The following is a 17,441-nucleotide window of genomic DNA, read 5'->3' on the forward strand; positions in this document are numbered from 1 at the left end:
AACAGTTTGAGAACTTGATAAGCATCACAACTTTTATCTAAATGGAGTCTACATATACCAGATGTTAAAATGTTGCTGTGTGCTATGAACATGACAATAGAGCCTGTGAGTACATTCTTCTGTTTTTTATTTTATTCCAGATTCTTTTTACCAAGGTAAAAATGTTGCTCCCCAATTATTCCCTAGTCACTCATCAGAATGCTTGCTAACTTAATTCTGTGCATACTGTCAGCATAATTCAGACATGTATATGATAGGTTTTTTTCTCTCTTTTGCCTGGACAAGCCAAAGCTCTTTACAGGAACAATTATATATATCTGGTGTGGGTTAAAATTGTGACACTATATTCTAAAAGCTTTTTAAAGTAGAGGGGGGTGGGGAAGAACAACTATTTTTGTTGTTGTTCTTTAGCCAGATTCTACAAAGCACACGTTGTCCTTGGGGACATCTCTGCAGCTACTATTGTCATTGTTACGTATAGCACCTGAACTGTTTGTATGCTGTATTTAAGGAAGTTATAGGGTTGTTTGAACCTTGCAATCAGCTCTGTATGTATAACAGTAATTGGTGATTTTGCAAAATGGATAATATTGCCTTATTGAGCAGCTGCTTATTGCAATACAAGTACGTAGTAGAGGAGTCCTATAGTCCAACTCGATGGTTTTCAACCAGTGGGCCGTGGCACCCTGGGATGGCTTGAATGATGGTCACAGGTGCCATGGACAACACTGGCCTCTGTCTCTCCTTCTTTCCTTCCCTCCCTCCTCCGATACCCTCTTGCATCTCTGCCTCCCAAAGGCTTGCACAACTGTTTGTTGCAGCAGCCCTGGCTACAAGCTCCCCAAGCGAATGGTGTCTCTGGGGCTGGCCAGGGGATGCTTCCCAGGCCCCTGTGGGGCAGTGGGAGGAGGCACCTCTCTTGGGGGGGCAGCTCAGAGACCAGGGGCGGCAGACCAGAGGATTCCCAAGGAGAGGGGAGAAGAGAGGAGGCTGAGGGAACACTCCACAAGGGAGGGTGTTTGAAAAGGGCTGAGGGGCTGCTAGCTCTGCAGGCAGGGGGTGACATAGCTGGGCTCCAGAGGCCCACGGGGTGCCACAGAAAAAAATATTGTTGGTCAAGAGAGCCATGGACCCAAAAAGGTTGAAAACCTCTGGTCTAACTCAAGCCCAGCTTGGAAGAGACGAGGAGAAAAACAGCAACAGGAACAATACAAAAGATAATAGTGTTATTGTTTTCCTGTCCTCCTTGTGGGCTTCCCTTATCCATTGGCTTGGCCATTGTGAGAGCAGAATGCTGCACAAGCTAAGCCTTTGGTCTGATCCAATAGGGCCGCTCTTACGATATTAACAGCAGTCATGCTTCCAATGTCCCTGGAATAACCTCCCCAAATCAGGGGCAAGACTGCAACAACACTCACATGCCACATGGACACAGAGAGAGGCAATCTGTGCATGCTAAGAGAGATGTGCAAGCATCTGGTCACAATGCCCACAACTTGCAAGAAACACAGAAAGCTAAACAATGCCAAAAGGCACAGCGCTGTCTGCTAAAGCAGTAGCGCACACGCAAAACATTTTGCTTATCCCCTCCAAACTGCCAGTGGAAGAAAGCAATACGGCCAGGTGGCAGTAACAAGCAAGGGTGCAATGTGTGCAGCTTGCAAGGCAGGTAAAAATGAATACATTAAACATATTCCAGGGCTGTTGGTTCAATTTCAGATGAACTAATTTCCCCCCTTTAATAGCTGATGGTTATTAAAAAGGTTGTGGTCATTACAGTTTTGAAGTGACTCAGACAAATTCATGCATGCTTTTTGGATCTTTGGTTTGAATATCCTAAGCAGAATACATGTTACATATATGCCAGTATTGGTTTTGGGAGTAGTACAACAGAACAAGGTGGAGGTGGACAAGGAAGCACATGACTCTTCAGCAGTAGAAGCCCACTAGTGAACCCTCCTCCCCACACCAGGCTAGAAACCATACAAAAGGGTATTTCCTTCCATGCCCCAATGGTTGCAGAGCATGAAGCACCGGGAGAAGCCAAATGCACACGCAGCTGAAAGAGGCAGCATATAAGGGCAGTGCACATCCCTTTGGGTCCCTGTTTTCAAACAGCAGAGTGTATTAGGAAAGAGCTCTGAATCCCTGTCCTGCATGCCTTGTCTGTCAAACACAACTGCTTGGTGTGCAGTTAAAATGCATGGTTGCAGACTATGTAATCAAGAGGTAGAAGATGTGCTTTCAGTGTCTCCACACCAGGAGCAGTCATGAGGATATCCAAGATGATAGCCATGCTCCTTCTATCAACCCACCCCTTATGCACACACACCCACACCATATTCCTCCATCCACACCCCCAGTCCATTCATTCCCCCATCACTGCATCTGTCCAGCTTTTGCATGAGTACACACACACACTGCAAGAAGGGATGCAAGAAAGGGAATGAAACACTGTGCAGCATTTCTGGTGAACAGATTATAAGGCAGCTTCTTTGAAGTGAGGCAAACTTCTTTCTGCCATCTAAAAAGCAAATTAAAAAATATTTTGGAATTGAAGCCTCTCTTAAAAAAATATTTGTGTGAGGAGCTTGCCATTAACTGTCCCTCCCCTCCCTCCCCCCCCCCCGACTTTGGAATGGAGATGCTTTTTTGAGAACCACTTTAGTTACTTTTAATTATGAATGCTCATTGTGTTCAAGTCAATGCTAATAGAACTTGACTGTGCATTGCATCATGGTTTTCAGTAGACTTGTCATTACGGCCGATTAAGAAAATGTTAATTATTGATATAAGTGCATTGTAGTTAAATTATTTGATTACACTTGTGGAAGGCAATTGATTTACTCCCCAGCTAACTCTGTTAATGAAGCTTTTAAAAGATTTGAGCAACTGACAGCTAGATCGACTTTGAATTGCTTACTCTTGCCATACATTTTAATATTGCTCTTAAGCATTGCTGGTGTTTCTAGATTATTCAAAAATGGCTCTCATCTCTAGAAAGTGCACCTATTTCATCATTAATTTTATTTACCTCCCACAGTATGTGGAAGAGATTTTGGCAGAATTTGAGGTTTCCTTGGGCAGGCCACAAGCACTATGTAACAGCCAGGGTGAGTTAATGGGGTGGACTCACTGGCATAACTGAAATATTGATAAGCCAGCCCTGCTCAGGATCAGGGAGGGGCCCAGTAGGTCAGTTTTGTTTAACACCGAACAGGTGTTTTCATGTTTGCAAAAGAGTGACTTGAGATTGTATATGACAGCATAAGAAGCAGCAGTTGGCTGCATATCACAGTGTGCATAGGCTACATATTTCTCTTCCTTTTTGGACATTCCACTCTACTTGGATAAAGTGTCCTGCTTGGGTCAGGCACGTCTGCTCCGGGCTGGCAGACATTCTTGCACACTTTGGTCTGCAGTGCAGATGTTCCTGTGCTTTTGTTGGAATAACCGATTGTCATCTCTCTTTCTTCTGTCTTTCTGTAGGAGATGTTGTCAGTTGATGCTCAAAGAAGGCACAAAGTATCCGTGCATGTACTAGCACGGGAAATGGATTCCTGTAAGTACTGAGTGCCTTTCTTTGTTTCCAAATAATCTTCGCTCAAGTTTGCACAGAAAAACACTTGGTAGAACAAACAGAATCTTTTGCAAAGGATGGTTATGACCTCTAGTGGATTGGTGGGAGTATATTCACTCTTAGGAGTCCTGGAGAATAACAAATGTGAGAAAAGTTTGCAAGTGTGCAGATTTTCAAGCAGTACGAAAAGCAGTACAACCCTTTGCTTTTAATGGTCTGCTTAATATCTGTCTATAAAAGTAGGTGTTTTCCTAGAGGTTTATGAACTGTTGTTGTTGTTGCTTTAAACAGGCCCTGTTGTGGGAGAATTTCCATCTCAAAATGATGTAAACCTGGCACCAGCTCCACCACTGCCACAGGTAAGATGTTTTTTAATCATTTATGAAAAAATGAGAGTTCCCAATATACGCTCCAACACTGTTATTACTCGCTCAGCCTTATCATATTTAGAAGTAACCACCACCAGGAAATGCATTACTCATGGAACCTATCTGGCTGCTATGCTTGGGACAGCTTAACCACTGTGTGAACAAGCCTTTAGAAAAATTGTGAGTGTCGTGAATAGTATAGATTTGGGGTGTGGCACTTCTGGTACATGGAGCTAATTAGGCCCAATTAGGCTTCTGTATTTGGCCATTTGAAGCAAACCACACCTACCTGTCAAGCACAAAGAGATGTTCCTGTCTTAAGATTGTCATCATAACATATTGGATATATAGTTTTGTAAGAATCCACTTTTTAGGCAATCTTATCTTGTAAATTTTGCGTCTGAAGGAAGTTCTTATGTAAACAAGGTTTGGATCTTAGTTATATTTTTTTTGCTATTGGCTTTTTAACAGAGACTTAAGGACTTGGTCACCCTTTGGCTGATGATTTAAAAAATGAATTTTGCTTTGCACATATAGGCTATGTGCTTGATTCTCAAAGTTTCTTTTTCTAAAATGTTTCTTTGCAGCCAGACGTGATTCAGAATATGACAGAGTTCAAACGCAGCCTGCCACTCTTTCCTCTGGTGAAGCCACATATCAATTTCATGGCTGCAAAACTGTGAAGAACCTTTGTTGGGTGAAGAACTGGAAGTGGAAGAGTCTTGTATGACTTCAGTGGATTTTCATAATGAACCAACATCTTAAGCTGTTGTTAGGACAAACAATCCTGTCCATTATGAGGGTTCCTGATTCCTTCTAGGTTCGTTCGGCATTTCTGGTGTGATAGGGTTACAGCAAATTAGGCAAATAGGCTGTAGTCATGCGTCATGTTTATTGTAGAGCCACTCTTGGAAACCAAAATCAAGTGGTATATTCAAAGGTCTGTGTAGGTAATGGTATATTTTACAATAGTGAGGCCCTTTTAAAGGTTTTGTTTGCATAATGGAATATGAAGAAGCTTACTGAACAAACTGGTGTTATTTTAAAGGCCCTTCCTTTTCTTATTAAAAGTCATTAAGATTAAGCAATTTATTGGATGTGGAGGAACGAAACATTATTAAAATGCACATACTAATATTTTTAAAGAAAAGACTATGGAATTACACCTTAAGCATATTGATCCTCAGAGCAGCCAACCATTTAGGTACTATATAAATCAGTGGAAATGAGGGGAAAACGTCAACAGATATATTTCGGATGAGTTACCAGGCATATTGACATAGTTTTAATCTTTATACACATTTGAAGACATTTTTTTAATATTCAGACTAGTAAAATGCTGGAAACACCTGGGTAGCCACCCTTTTCTTGCCCAGAGTGTTACCTTCTGCTTGTAACCCTTGTGTTTTCTCAGGGTTACTTGGAAAATGTTTCATTTGCATAAATAAAATTGTTTTGGCGCTTTTTCTTCCAGTTGTTCATGTATTGTTTTTAGATATCTCATCAAACTTGCCCTCTCTTGTTGGGTATGTGACTTGTCGAAAAGGCTATCAGTGACCCTTAATAGGTGTTTAAGCTGTGGACATGGGGCAGACTTCTGTGAAAAGGCATAGAATGGAAATCTTAGTCTTTGTCACAAAGACACAGCACAGCGTGTGCCTGATTCCACAAATTCACCATTTGAATGTCCGGAACAGGGTGGCCCTTCAAGGCACGTGATACAACAATACCTTAATCTGACCTACCACTGTTTTTGCAGCTCTTGGTGCAGGCTTTATCAGGCTTAGATATTTTAAAGTGACAGGGAAGAAGAAATCCCAGAACAAATGAAAGGTTAGCATTTGCTTAGGCATGCCAGCAATTAAACGTCAGCTCAATAGGGCAACATCACATTGAGCCTGACCAAGGCAAACTTCCCTGTGCTTAAAAGCTTGCAGCCAGTATTTTAAACACAGTTTAAATGCTTATCCTGGATCATTTTTATTTGACACTTCAGGCATCTTCAATGCAATAATAGCACAATTTAATAATCAGGATACAGGGAGTTGGTGACAACTGCTTTCTAGGAAAACAGCACAAAGCAGAGATTTGTATGCAAAATAAATAGGAATGATAAAATAGAATAATTTTTTCATCTCTAGCCTATTGGTTTTAGTGGAGGTTGTGCTACTAAAAGCTCATAGGAAGCCAGGGAAGCCAGGTGCTGAGGTTTTCTCTAATCTGATTTTTGGAGAGAAAAGGCATACATTTACCAAAGTAATATATCTTTTAAATGCTGGCTTTTTTTCCAAGTTTGTTATACGGATTCTAAGTCTGAAGTATTTCAATGATCCCAAAGGATTTCTAGTCTCAGCTTGCTTTTCTAAGAGAAAATGTGCCTCCTACTTCAGAAATCTGACCTGCATAGCACTAATCGTATAAGAGCACTGGTTACATGCTTTGCAGTTTGAGGCTGGAATCTGAATGTCTTGGCTACCCCGTCCACTGTTTTGTTTTATTAGTTCCAATGTTGATTGCCTTGTGAATTGTCAGAATAAAATGGTATGTTGCATCTTCCTGGAGATACAATATATAACATCCGAGTAGGAAATAAACAGCTAACCTTGGGACATAGAATAAACCTGCCTGTATCTTTAAAGGGTGCAATGTTTTATCATTGCTGTATTTTACCTTGTTAAGGTTAAAGGCCCCTCCTGCATCTTACAGCAGTGCAGTGAGTTAAAAGAAATAGGACATAATCTCTCAGGGAGTGTTAATGCTATTGAACATTAACCCTTCACGTCCAACAAGTTCATTACTCATTATGGCTGGCATCATGGTAAAGAGGTCATTCGATTGTTTTGTTACACAGAAAGCTGTAGCTTTTTATGTGATACAGATGATAGGTTTTTCACTCCCTTCCTAACCTGCTCAAAAACCGAAAACATGACAAGGAATCAGATGAACTCTTCATGTGATAAGTGGCATTAGACATGACACACACGCCATGGATATTGTCATATCAGTATACCTTGATACTTAATTATACAGCAAACTTTGTTTACAGGATGCAAGCTATGACAGAGGCATCATTGGAGTTTAATTATGCTAGTATTGTTGCATATGCATGCAATCTGTTCAGGGATTTCCTCATCCAATCCAAGCAAGGTTGCACAGGAACAAGACATACAGAATTTTATCCAGGAAGCTTTTAATTCGTTATCTAGGGGGAAAGACCCTGTTTGTGGCAAATAGTGTGTGTGAAAAAGAACCATCAAATAATTTCTGTCCTTGGGGAAACACTGGCTAAGAGATGCACAGGATTTCAGTAGTGGTTTAACGCACCCAAAACGTTGGCATACCCATGGTGATTCCCATTTTGTGTTAAACGTCTGTGCTGGTAACTTTATCTCAGCAAGAACACACTTTGGGAATTGTATGCTTAGTTCCCTGTAATAGAACATTGGGCATGAGTAAATGTTTGGTCAGTCCCAAGAATGACTTCAGAATGCTGCAGTGGTCTTAATCTCATTTCTCCCACTCTTCCCACAGTAGTAAAAAAACATTTTGCTGGAAATCTTGGAGGAGTGGAGTAAACATGTTGGAAAATGTGCCATTTTACTGTTGTGTTGCCAGCTGTGAACAAAAAAATGCTACTTTTTTTTCATTCGTGCATACCATATTTCTCTCCACTGTGCTTTTCAAAAATATTTAAAAGGTTTTAGATTTTTCCTCACAAATACCTCATTTTTATAAGTTTAGCTTTCCCCCCTTTTTCATTAAAATCATTTGCACAACTATTTTAAAGAGATTGGAACGCACACTGCAAAAATTATATATTTTGAGACTTGTTAAAACATGCACAACTCTCAAGAAGAACCCAATGACTTTGTGTAGAAAATCAGTTCATGAAATAGATAATTCCTAATGCAATATTTTAGAATTTATATGACAACTTAGACATTGATGGAAATTGCTCCCCTTATTTTTGTAGAGCAAGCATGAAACCACTTTCCAGGGAACTGGTTGAATACAAGTCTGTTCATTGCACACTCCAAAGTGATTTCATGATTGCCAAACTGAATGTTTTTTTTAAAAAAAATGCTGGGGTTACAACATAAGCAGAACATTCTTTTTTGTGGCGTGATACTGGTCCAGTTTGCACATAGCACCACTAAACCATGGGCAAGACTCAGTGAGCGCCCATGCCCCCCCCTTCGCTCCTCCACAGCCAAGAGGAGGACTTCTGCCGAGTTTGGTTTCACTTCTAAAACATATTGTCTTAGTCTTACCTACCAACCAGGATTGCTGGTTTAAAACATTGTGTCTAATTTAATTAGCCAACTGCATAACTCATAGTTTGAAGTTGGCTTGTTATGAAACTGACTACAGTTTCATGAGTGCATGCAGTTCACCATTTGTGGCCCCTCAGCATCCCGAACTATATTTATTTATTCACTACTTATAGGAATGGCCAAGGCGGCTAGCAAAATATATCAACAGTATCGTAAAAATAAATAAAAATCCATTGTACAATGAACCTTTATTCTGAAATATCATGAAGTCAGTGTGTCCACATGCTGTGAATGCCAATGTGTCCAGTAGAGAGACTAAATTTATTTTTAAGTGTTCTCCAGCATTTTATGATTTCCAAGTTTGGTAGAACAAAATGCAGTTTGATAACTCAGGCATATCAGTGGATTCTCTCTAGTAGATCCAAAGCTGCAGTGTCAACAAGCAATAACAAACTACCTAGACTACACTGTAATTCAGTTTTAGTGCTTGTTAACAAAATTTATGTAACAAATCATAAATTATGACTAGACTACTGTAATTTTTGCAAGTGCTATTTTGAGCAGTTAATGTGGAATTGGGTGCATGTTGAACACAATATGACAGAGTGCTTGTCATACTCTTGACAATAAACAATCTGAATATAACCTCGAGTCCTGAAATGGTTTTATTTTTAACTTGTCACATTCTGGTAGCAATGCATTTGTCAGCAGCTGACTTGCTGGGCACAAGACGTTGTTTTAGAAATCTAGATTACATCTTTCAGCGAAGTCTCCTAACGCATTTCACTTTTACCTTTTAGGGTCTGCCCTGCTTTTTTAAAACACCCAGAGTATGGCAGAAACATTAGGAATGAGTTAACAGCTGCACTAATCAATTTTGTTTTAAGCCTTCCAAAGTATTTGTCTCCGAAACGTGGTTTGAAGTACAGTGCTTTTGCTTTACTAGAAAGGGATTTGCTGCTCCAGTCTTAATTTGCACCAAGGAGATTTCTGTTTCCTTTAATTCCAGCCTACTTTCTCTAAATCCCAGAGCCTCTGTCTATAATCTTGGAGATTTCTTGGAGAACAGGCAAGGTCCCTGCAGACTTGGAGCTAGGGGAAAAAAAGGAAGACTCAGGTAACTAGTGACTGGCGAACTTGATACTGATACCAGAAATGGTCATAGAACAGATAACACTGGTCAACAACAAATTTGTTGACTGCGTTTTTTCAGTTGATTTAGGACGAAGTATTCAGTATTCAGGTCTGATAGCTCTGGGTGATTATGTTGAAAAGGGATCAGTTTGAAGTCATAAAACCTCAAAATCTTCCATAAATTGGTGTGGTAAAGCATAAAGTTGGGGGATCAAAACTAAGTTAATGGGGCAGCTGCCCCAAGAAGTGTATAGGAAACTCCACCTGCGTATGTGCCAACTTATGACTTATGACTTATGGGTGGACCAATGGCAAGAGGAGTCTGAACTTTGGAATTCCCATGGTTTGGAGGGAGCCGACAAACCATGTCACTGACTGCTACTTCTGCGCTGTTGATGTGACTGGGATCAACAGAAAGAACCGGAGCAGCCCCAAGTATCCTGATCTTTAATCAGCACGCTGTCCTGTAGCTCATTGTGATGAAATTCCAGTGCCTATCTTCGGAGAACTTCCTGACATTAGTGACGAAGATGCCTCCAGTGTTGAAGGACATGAAGAAGTGGTTCTTGAAGATGATGCTCCACATCCATTTTCCCAAAAGGAGTTGAATGATCTAGTTCACAACCTCAGCTTGTCAAAGGACTCTGCCGAACTGCTGGCATCCAGATTGAAGGAAAAAACCCTCCTCTCTGACAGTGCTCGCATCAGCTTCTTCCGCAACAGGCATCAAGAGTACCTCCTTTTTTTCTCGGAAGAGAAGGACTTGGTGTACTGTGCAGATATTGCGCAGCTTCTGCTCAAGCTTGGAGTGCCACAGTACGAATCCAAAGATTGGAGACTGTTCATTGACAGCAGCAAGCGATCACTGAAATGTGTTCTGCTACACAACGGCAACCAGTTTGCCTCGATACCCCTGGCTCACTCGAGTACACTGAAGGAGAACTATGAAGCGGTGAAGTATGTGCTGGAGAAAATTGGTTATGATCAGCATAAGTGGTTTATTTGTGTTGACATGAAGATGGTAAACTTTTTGTTGGGACAACAGTCTGGCTTCACCAAGTACCCATGTTTTCTGTTCATGTGGGATAGTAGGGACTCTGCTCAGCATTACACAAAGAAGGACTGGCCTGTGCGGGAGGAATTGGTGCCTTGCAAAGAAAGGAACATCATCAACGACCCTCTGGTGGACAGAGACAGAATACTGTTCCCACCGCTGCACATCAAGCTCGGCTTAATCAAGCAGTTCACCAAGGCTCTGGACAAGGATGGTGACTGCTTCACTTACTTGTGCCAGGCTTTTCCAGGATTGACCATGGAGAAGTTGAAAGTTGGCATCTTTGACGGTCCTCAGATCCGTCAGCTCATCAGAGATCCAGAGTTTGGAAACTCAATGAACGAAGTGGAACTGGAAGTGTGGAAGGCATTTGTTCTGGTAGTGAAGAACTTTCTTGGCAACAATAAGGCCAGAAACTAAGCAGAACTTGTCAACAACATGCTGACTGCTTTCAGAAACCTGGGCTGCAACATGAGCGTCAAGATGCACTACCTATTTTCACATATGGACCGGTTTCCTGAGAACCTGGGTTCAATGAGTGATGAGCAGGGGGAGATATTCCATCAGGACATGAAAGAGATGGAGACCAGGTATCAGGGTCGCTGGGACGCAGTCATGATGGCTAACTACTGTTGGACTCTGAAGAGAGACCTCCCTGCCACTGAGCATTCCAGGAGTTCCAAGAAACGGAAGTTCAAGCCCTGAAGTTTGAAAAATGGTGAAGGAACATTCAATTTACGTGTACTTACCTTTATCAATGCCTACCATTCAGTTTACAGTAATCGATGTTTCTATCAGGTAATCAATATATGTTGTTGGAAAAACATTTTTTTCTCTTAAAAACATTTTTAGGATGATATATGTGTTGACAAAAATCAGCTGATAATGCGACAAAAATGTAATCAATTTTGTCACAAGATCTGATTTTTTTCGAATCAACATAGCACAAAAACCTGACCTGATGGAGAGAAACAGATGCCATTTCCTGATTCAGCAGTGCAAAAATACCCTAAACCAATTGTAGAAATCTAGACAACATTCAAAAAGTAAAAAATTGTTGCCCAGTGTAATTAAACAGCCAGTCTGTGAGCATTGAGAAAAGGATGCTATAATTACTAAAACCCAGTATGGCTTTATCAAAAACAAGTCATGCCAGATGAATCTCATTTCCTTTCCTTTTTTTTCTTTTTTCTATCCCCACAGGGGAACGCTGTGGGCATAGTTTACAAACCGTTTATAAGCCCCATATATTTCAGTGCAACTTATTTCTAGGCAGGTATATTCTGTATGGATTGCATCTGGGCACTATAACACTCAGAAGTCCTGTTCTGAGCCAAACCTGATCAATCGACACAAAACTGCAAGTTAAAGAAGCAAAAGTAGACTGAAATCAACAGACTTTTCTTTCCTGGTAAGTACACTGAAGATTAACAGCCTTGCTTGGGAACAAGTGCCCCCTGAGATCAATGAAGCCTTATTCTCATTCAAGTATGGCTCAATCTCAAATATGCTGAAATAGTGTTGAATACTGAGGGATTGGACTACAGTCCTAACCATACCTCCTTAGAAATATATTCCTCTGAAATCAGAACTTCAGATTGTGTGGTACATAGTTGTTTCTAATCAAAGGTGGACCATTCCCAAACCTGGAGAATGTTTAGAAATGGAAAATGCTTGCTGCACATGTAAGGATAAAGCTCTGCTTTTATTTACACAGATTCTAGCAAATCGCCCTTTCAAGGCTGTAACAAGAGAGGCACTTAAGCAAGAAACAATTGCCCTGGAGTTCCAGGCCGTGCTGTTTGTTCTCTAGCCGAGTGGGTTGTCAAGATAACCCTTCACAATTAACCCCTGGTCGCCAAAGGAAAGATTACAAGTGCAACGCAACTAGAATTTTCTCAGTTCTCCTTTGCTGAAAGAGAATTGCGCCAGAAAATAATCCTGCTGGGATACGCCCTGAAATGTTAACCTAACTTTTCCCAGGACTTTGTTCTGGGTCAGTATTTCAAAATTCAAGTTACGACTAGTCTTGAGGAGGGCTTGTATTCAGATGTACTTAGCAGAGAGAAAAAGTGCAGGTCATGATGCAGTTAATTTTAGACATTGTACATGCCATAGGTCTGAAGCACCTGATTCCCTCCAACTAACACTTGAAATTTTGATGTATTTTTAAATACTTTGTTGGAACCCGCCCAGAGTGGCTGGGGAAACCCAGCCAGTTGGGTGGGGTATAATAATAATAATAATAATAATAATAATAATAATAATAATAATAATTATAATTATAATTATTATTATTATTATTATTTATTGAAACTAGTTTGAAGATGCTGAGAATTGTCGCTCTGTGAGGGGTGAGCTACAGTTCCCAGGGCAAAGACTATCAGTCATAGAATTGTAGAGTTGGAAAGGGACCCCAAGGGTCATCTAGTCAAACCCAACAGACCTAACTGACCTGACCTGACAGATCTGTGATTGGATTCCTCAGTGTTTTACCTTTCCCTTTTATATCCGGGGTAAGTTTTGACTTTTCTTGGAGAGGTGGTGAAGGAGGTTCTCCAACCCCAAACCCCCATATTTCTATTTTGTTTGTATCTAGAAACTATGAACAGTATACAGTGGTACCTCGGGTTACATACGCTTCAGGTTACAGACTCCACTAACCCAGAAATAGTACCTTGGGTTAAGAACTTTGCTTCAGGATGAGAACAGAAATCGTGCGGGGACAGCAGGAGGCTCTATTAGCTAAATTAGTACCTCAGGTTAAGAACAGTTTCAAGTTAAGAACGGGCCTCCAGAACGAATTAAGTTCTTAACCCAAGGTACCACTGTACAGTGGAGCAGTTCAGCTAAGGCAATGAGCTTTGGCTGTACTACTGAACTCCCCCCCCCCTCACCAATCCCTGCTCACTCCATAAATCTGAACAGATTTGGGGAGATTTCTGGGACAGAGGGCAAGGGAAGTTCTGCTGCACTAACAGAACTACTGTTTTGGACTTTACCCTGTGTTTGCATTGAATGAGGAATACAAAAATCAAAATAATAAAGTGTTGCTAGCATGGCAGCCTATTTTGTATTACAGTGATACCTCGGGTTAAGTACTTAATTTGTTCCGGAGGTCTGTTCTTAACCTGAAACCATTCTTAACCTGAAGCACCACTTTAGCTAATGGGGCCTTCTGCTGCTGTGCCGCCAGAGCACAATTTCTGTTCTCATCCTGAAGCAAAGTTCTTAACCTGAGGTACTATTTCTGGGTTAGCGGAGTCTGTAGCCTGAAGCGTATGTAACCTGAAGCGCATGTAACCTGAGGTACCACTGTACTGCTTATGCTGCGTTACTGAACAATTTCTAGGAGCATTAAGTAGCAACCCCCTCTTTTTCTTTTAAAGCTTTCTGTTGTCTTTTAAAGCAAAAAGGTTGAAGAATGACGTGACACACTCGTTTGTCATGTGCGCTGCCAACGCTAAAAATAATGTTGACATTTATAGAAGATGCACATTTGAGCCAAGTTTTCCCCACACATGACTCTTCTTAAGCTCAAAGAGGCTCTGCGTGTGTCAGGATAGGCCTTTGAAACACCTTCTCTTCTCCGCCACCACCCTGTCAATTTTTTGGTATCCCATCCCCGCATTTTGTGTCTCTTACGGCTGCTGCAGAGCAGTGAGAATTACTAGTCACCCAGAAGAGGGTTGGCATGTTGTGTACTGCCCTGGAGGGAGAGGCTGTCAGCAATACATTATGTACATAAAAGGCACTTTGGAGGATCAGGGACAAGCTACGTGGCATGAGCTCAAGCCAAGCTGGAGAGTTTGTTTTGTAAAATTATTGTCAGTTGTCGATTTGCCACCCTGCACTCACCTGGAAGCAGATGTTCTCTACTTGGCTGCCTTCCAACAGTCTTGCTTAGGGCTAATTCTGTTCTCGTGGTGCTTGAGCAATGGTTTGTTTATTAATTACCTGCCCTTCACCCTAAGTTCCAGGGCAGGTTACAGCATTAAAATACAATATTAAAAGTCATTTTAAACAACTTAACAGCCCTAAAGATAAGCTGGGTCCTAAAAACATACTCCTTACATATCAGAAGCCGCTTTAGCACTAGCTGCATAAGGAAGGTGCCAGATATGTGGGAAGGGAATTCCACAACCTAGGGGGCCACCACAATAAAGCCCTCTCTCAGACTGCCCTTGTCCCGAACCTTTGGGGACAGAGGAACTACCAAGAGAGGCCCCTCTTCCAATCTCAACACCCAAGAGGGTCTGTAGGGAAGGAGGCAGTCTTTCAAAAATTTGGGGTCTGGGTCATTTAGGGCTTTAAATACCAACATTAGTGCCTTGAATTGGGCCTGGAAACAAGCTGATAACCAGTGCAGCTGTTTTAAAACAGGGTGGCGCTGTGGTCTAAACCACTGAGCCTCTTGGGCTTGCCGATTGGAAGGTCGGTGGTTCAAATCCTCACGATGAAGTGAGCTCCCGTTTCTCTGTCCCAGCTCCTGCCAACCTAGCAGTTTGAAAGCACACCAGTGCAAGTAGATAAATAGGTACCACTGCAGCAGGAAGGTAAACAGTGTTTCCGTGCATTCTGGTTTCTGTCACGGTGTTCCATTGCGCCAGAAACAGTTTATTCACGCTGGCCACATGACCAGGAAAGCTGTCTGTGGACAAACACCGGCTCCCTCGGCCTGAAAGCGAAATGAGTGCTGCAACCTTTGACTGGACTCAACCATCCAGGGGTCCTTTTACATTTTATATATATATGATGCCATACAAGCTGTCTTACTCTCCCATGATTCCTATGTGATCTAAATAAACAAACCTGATAATGCACAGGTCCACCATGACTCTGACCTATGGTGTCATCTCAAATGAATTGAAATGAATTTGAAAAGAGTGTCAAGCTTTGTCCAAATTCCAGGAAAGAGGTCGCCAGCAAGATGCTACTTTGATATGGAAAGTGATTGAGCTCCATGGTGTATGTGTGTAGATGCTTAAGAGACAAAAATAAATGAATACATTTAACATGCTTGTTACAATCGCAATACATTTTACAGGATTGTGATATTTCATTGTGATTTGACTACTGAATTTCTAGTTCAGTCAATCCTTGTTGTTATTTCCCCCCAAAATGTCCTGAAACACCCTAAAATGGATTGTTTTGGCCCGGCCACACAGTGATGGTAGATTTCGCAAATGCTGCCCATTTGATAGTGCGGACCTCTCACCCACATGAATAATCACATCTCATCTGCTGAGTAAGTGTTATGAGGATGTGCCTTAAATAATTTTCCAAGAATCTAAGATGATACAAGAATGGAAAGAGAACTGATTGTAGAAAATCAAAACCCTGACTGTTGCAGATTTCACATCCTAAAAAGGCATAGGAACACTACAGATTCTGAGACAATGCAGAAGGCACATAAATTTTAAAGCTCCATAACAGATTACATACCCAGTAATTGTAGATACTTATTTTCCACGTGTTTTCATACAGCTATGTCAGCAAAGAAATTGGTCTATAAGGATGAATATGAAATATTTTAGCAGCTTCCCTCGCACTTCTGGTCACCAAAATGTAAGAAATTAAAATCACTGATGTTTTGCCAGCTTTTATGTCACCCATATATATGCTGCCTGTGATGGTCACACTTCACTCTGCCCCATGGTAGGATTGATCCTGCAGTGCAGTCAGCATGACTGACTAACAGTTTCTTCCACAGGGGTTCCTTGATAGCAAAATCATTTTATTGCGAATTGTGACAGCTGACAGCACTTTCAAAATTCAGTGTGCCCACTATTCTAAAATAGTTGGCAACCACTATCATAGGTAATGAGTGCTTTTATACTAAAGTGCAAACTAATATGTGATGTCGGTTCTATAACCTGTGATCCTGTGTATTTTGTCATTGGATTTTACCTCTCAAATTGTAGATCAGTCACTAACACCAGATCCAGTCTTGGCCTTGCTTTTGATAGAAAGCAATACAAATCCCAGATTGGGAATATGGTGGCAAGAATGTCAATAGCTAATCACTGGAAATCTCGCTCACCTTCCTCAGCTGATTACTGGGTTGGTAGAGCCTGGGATATAGGTATCTCTGAGCATCTCACATATCAAAGAAAACTAACTACAGAAGAATCTAAATCGCATCACTTTTATGCTACTTGGTCTAAATTTTTGATTTATGTCAATACAACAGACAGAACATGGTCCAATTAAGTTTGTGGAGAGGATATGTTTCAGAACATTAGGATATAAAGTGATCTATCAGTGTCTTGGATTGTGATGATAAAATATGCACCACATAATTTAATGTGCTTTCCCTTTTCTTCCCCTCCTTCTTATCCATTCTAATTTTCCTCCCCACCTTTTTTATCAGTATGTTTGATGTTGTTTGTATATTGTCTTTATTTTAATATTTTTATTTTTTATTTTAAAGCAAAGGTATATGTTTGTGTCTCTCTGTAGATTCAAACTGGAGCCACAGGGCTGAGGAAGAGCTATTTGACAGTGAAATGGGCTCCCTTGCAAGGCGGACTGTCCTTCATTGGAGATTTTTAAACAGAGGTGGGGCTGGCCATCTTTCAGGGATTATTTAGCTGTGATTTTTGCATTGCAGTGGGTTGGACTAGATGACCCTTGGGAATCCTATGATATTATATATATATATATATATATATATATATATATATATATATAAGCCCGCCTCAACACCATTTTTATTATTCACATGGCTCCTGTTTGTTCTGCATGTGGGAGGAAAGAGAGAGAGATTCTTGCAAATACTGGTAGAAAAGCAGCCTTGCTTTGCACAACGTTTCCTCTGCTCTTTTCTTTTACTTTTCTCGTTTGCATTTGTTCCCAGCTTTGATCCCTCCCCTCTTTTCCCTGCTACAGCTTAAGCCGATCCATGCAGAAATCCAGATATGCTTACAAGGCAAAATGTGTGTGCAGAAACTGTGAGGCACACAGATCAAAGGGTAGGAGAGGCGGTGTCTTTTCCACCCCCTTTTTCTGCTGTGTATGCCAGGTATGCT

At 41.1% G+C, this 17,441-nt stretch overlaps 1 protein-coding gene and 1 long non-coding RNA gene across 6 annotated transcripts in view; one reads left to right on the plus strand and one right to left on the minus strand.

The window, feature by feature from the left end:
• The window catches only part of IDE (insulin degrading enzyme), a 50,651-nt gene extending 45,235 nt beyond the window's left edge, over nucleotides 1-5,416 (plus strand). For all 5 annotated transcript variants that reach the window (XM_081863171.1, XM_081863168.1, XM_081863167.1 and 2 more), the window contains exons 23-25: nucleotides 3,490-3,562; nucleotides 3,872-3,939; nucleotides 4,536-5,416. In XM_081863171.1, coding sequence (XP_081719297.1) covers nucleotides 3,490-3,562; nucleotides 3,872-3,939; nucleotides 4,536-4,631 — 237 coding nt within the window. In that variant the 3' untranslated portion in view covers nucleotides 4,632-5,416. The remainder of the gene's footprint in view (nucleotides 1-3,489; nucleotides 3,563-3,871; nucleotides 3,940-4,535) is intronic.
• Nucleotides 5,417-6,164: 748 nt separating this feature from the next.
• On the minus strand, nucleotides 6,165-17,066 carry LOC309342627. Its single transcript, XR_014156931.1, has 2 exons — nucleotides 14,269-17,066; nucleotides 6,165-9,314 (listed from the first exon to the last, which is right to left on the minus strand). It is a non-coding gene; the product is annotated as an uncharacterized lncRNA (long non-coding RNA).
• Nucleotides 17,067-17,441: the final 375 nt, after the last annotated feature.

The sequence above is a fragment of the Podarcis erhardii genome (genome assembly GCF_964252035.2).
Source record: "Podarcis erhardii genome assembly, chromosome: 5".
NCBI lineage: Eukaryota > Metazoa > Chordata > Lepidosauria > Squamata > Lacertidae > Podarcis > Podarcis erhardii.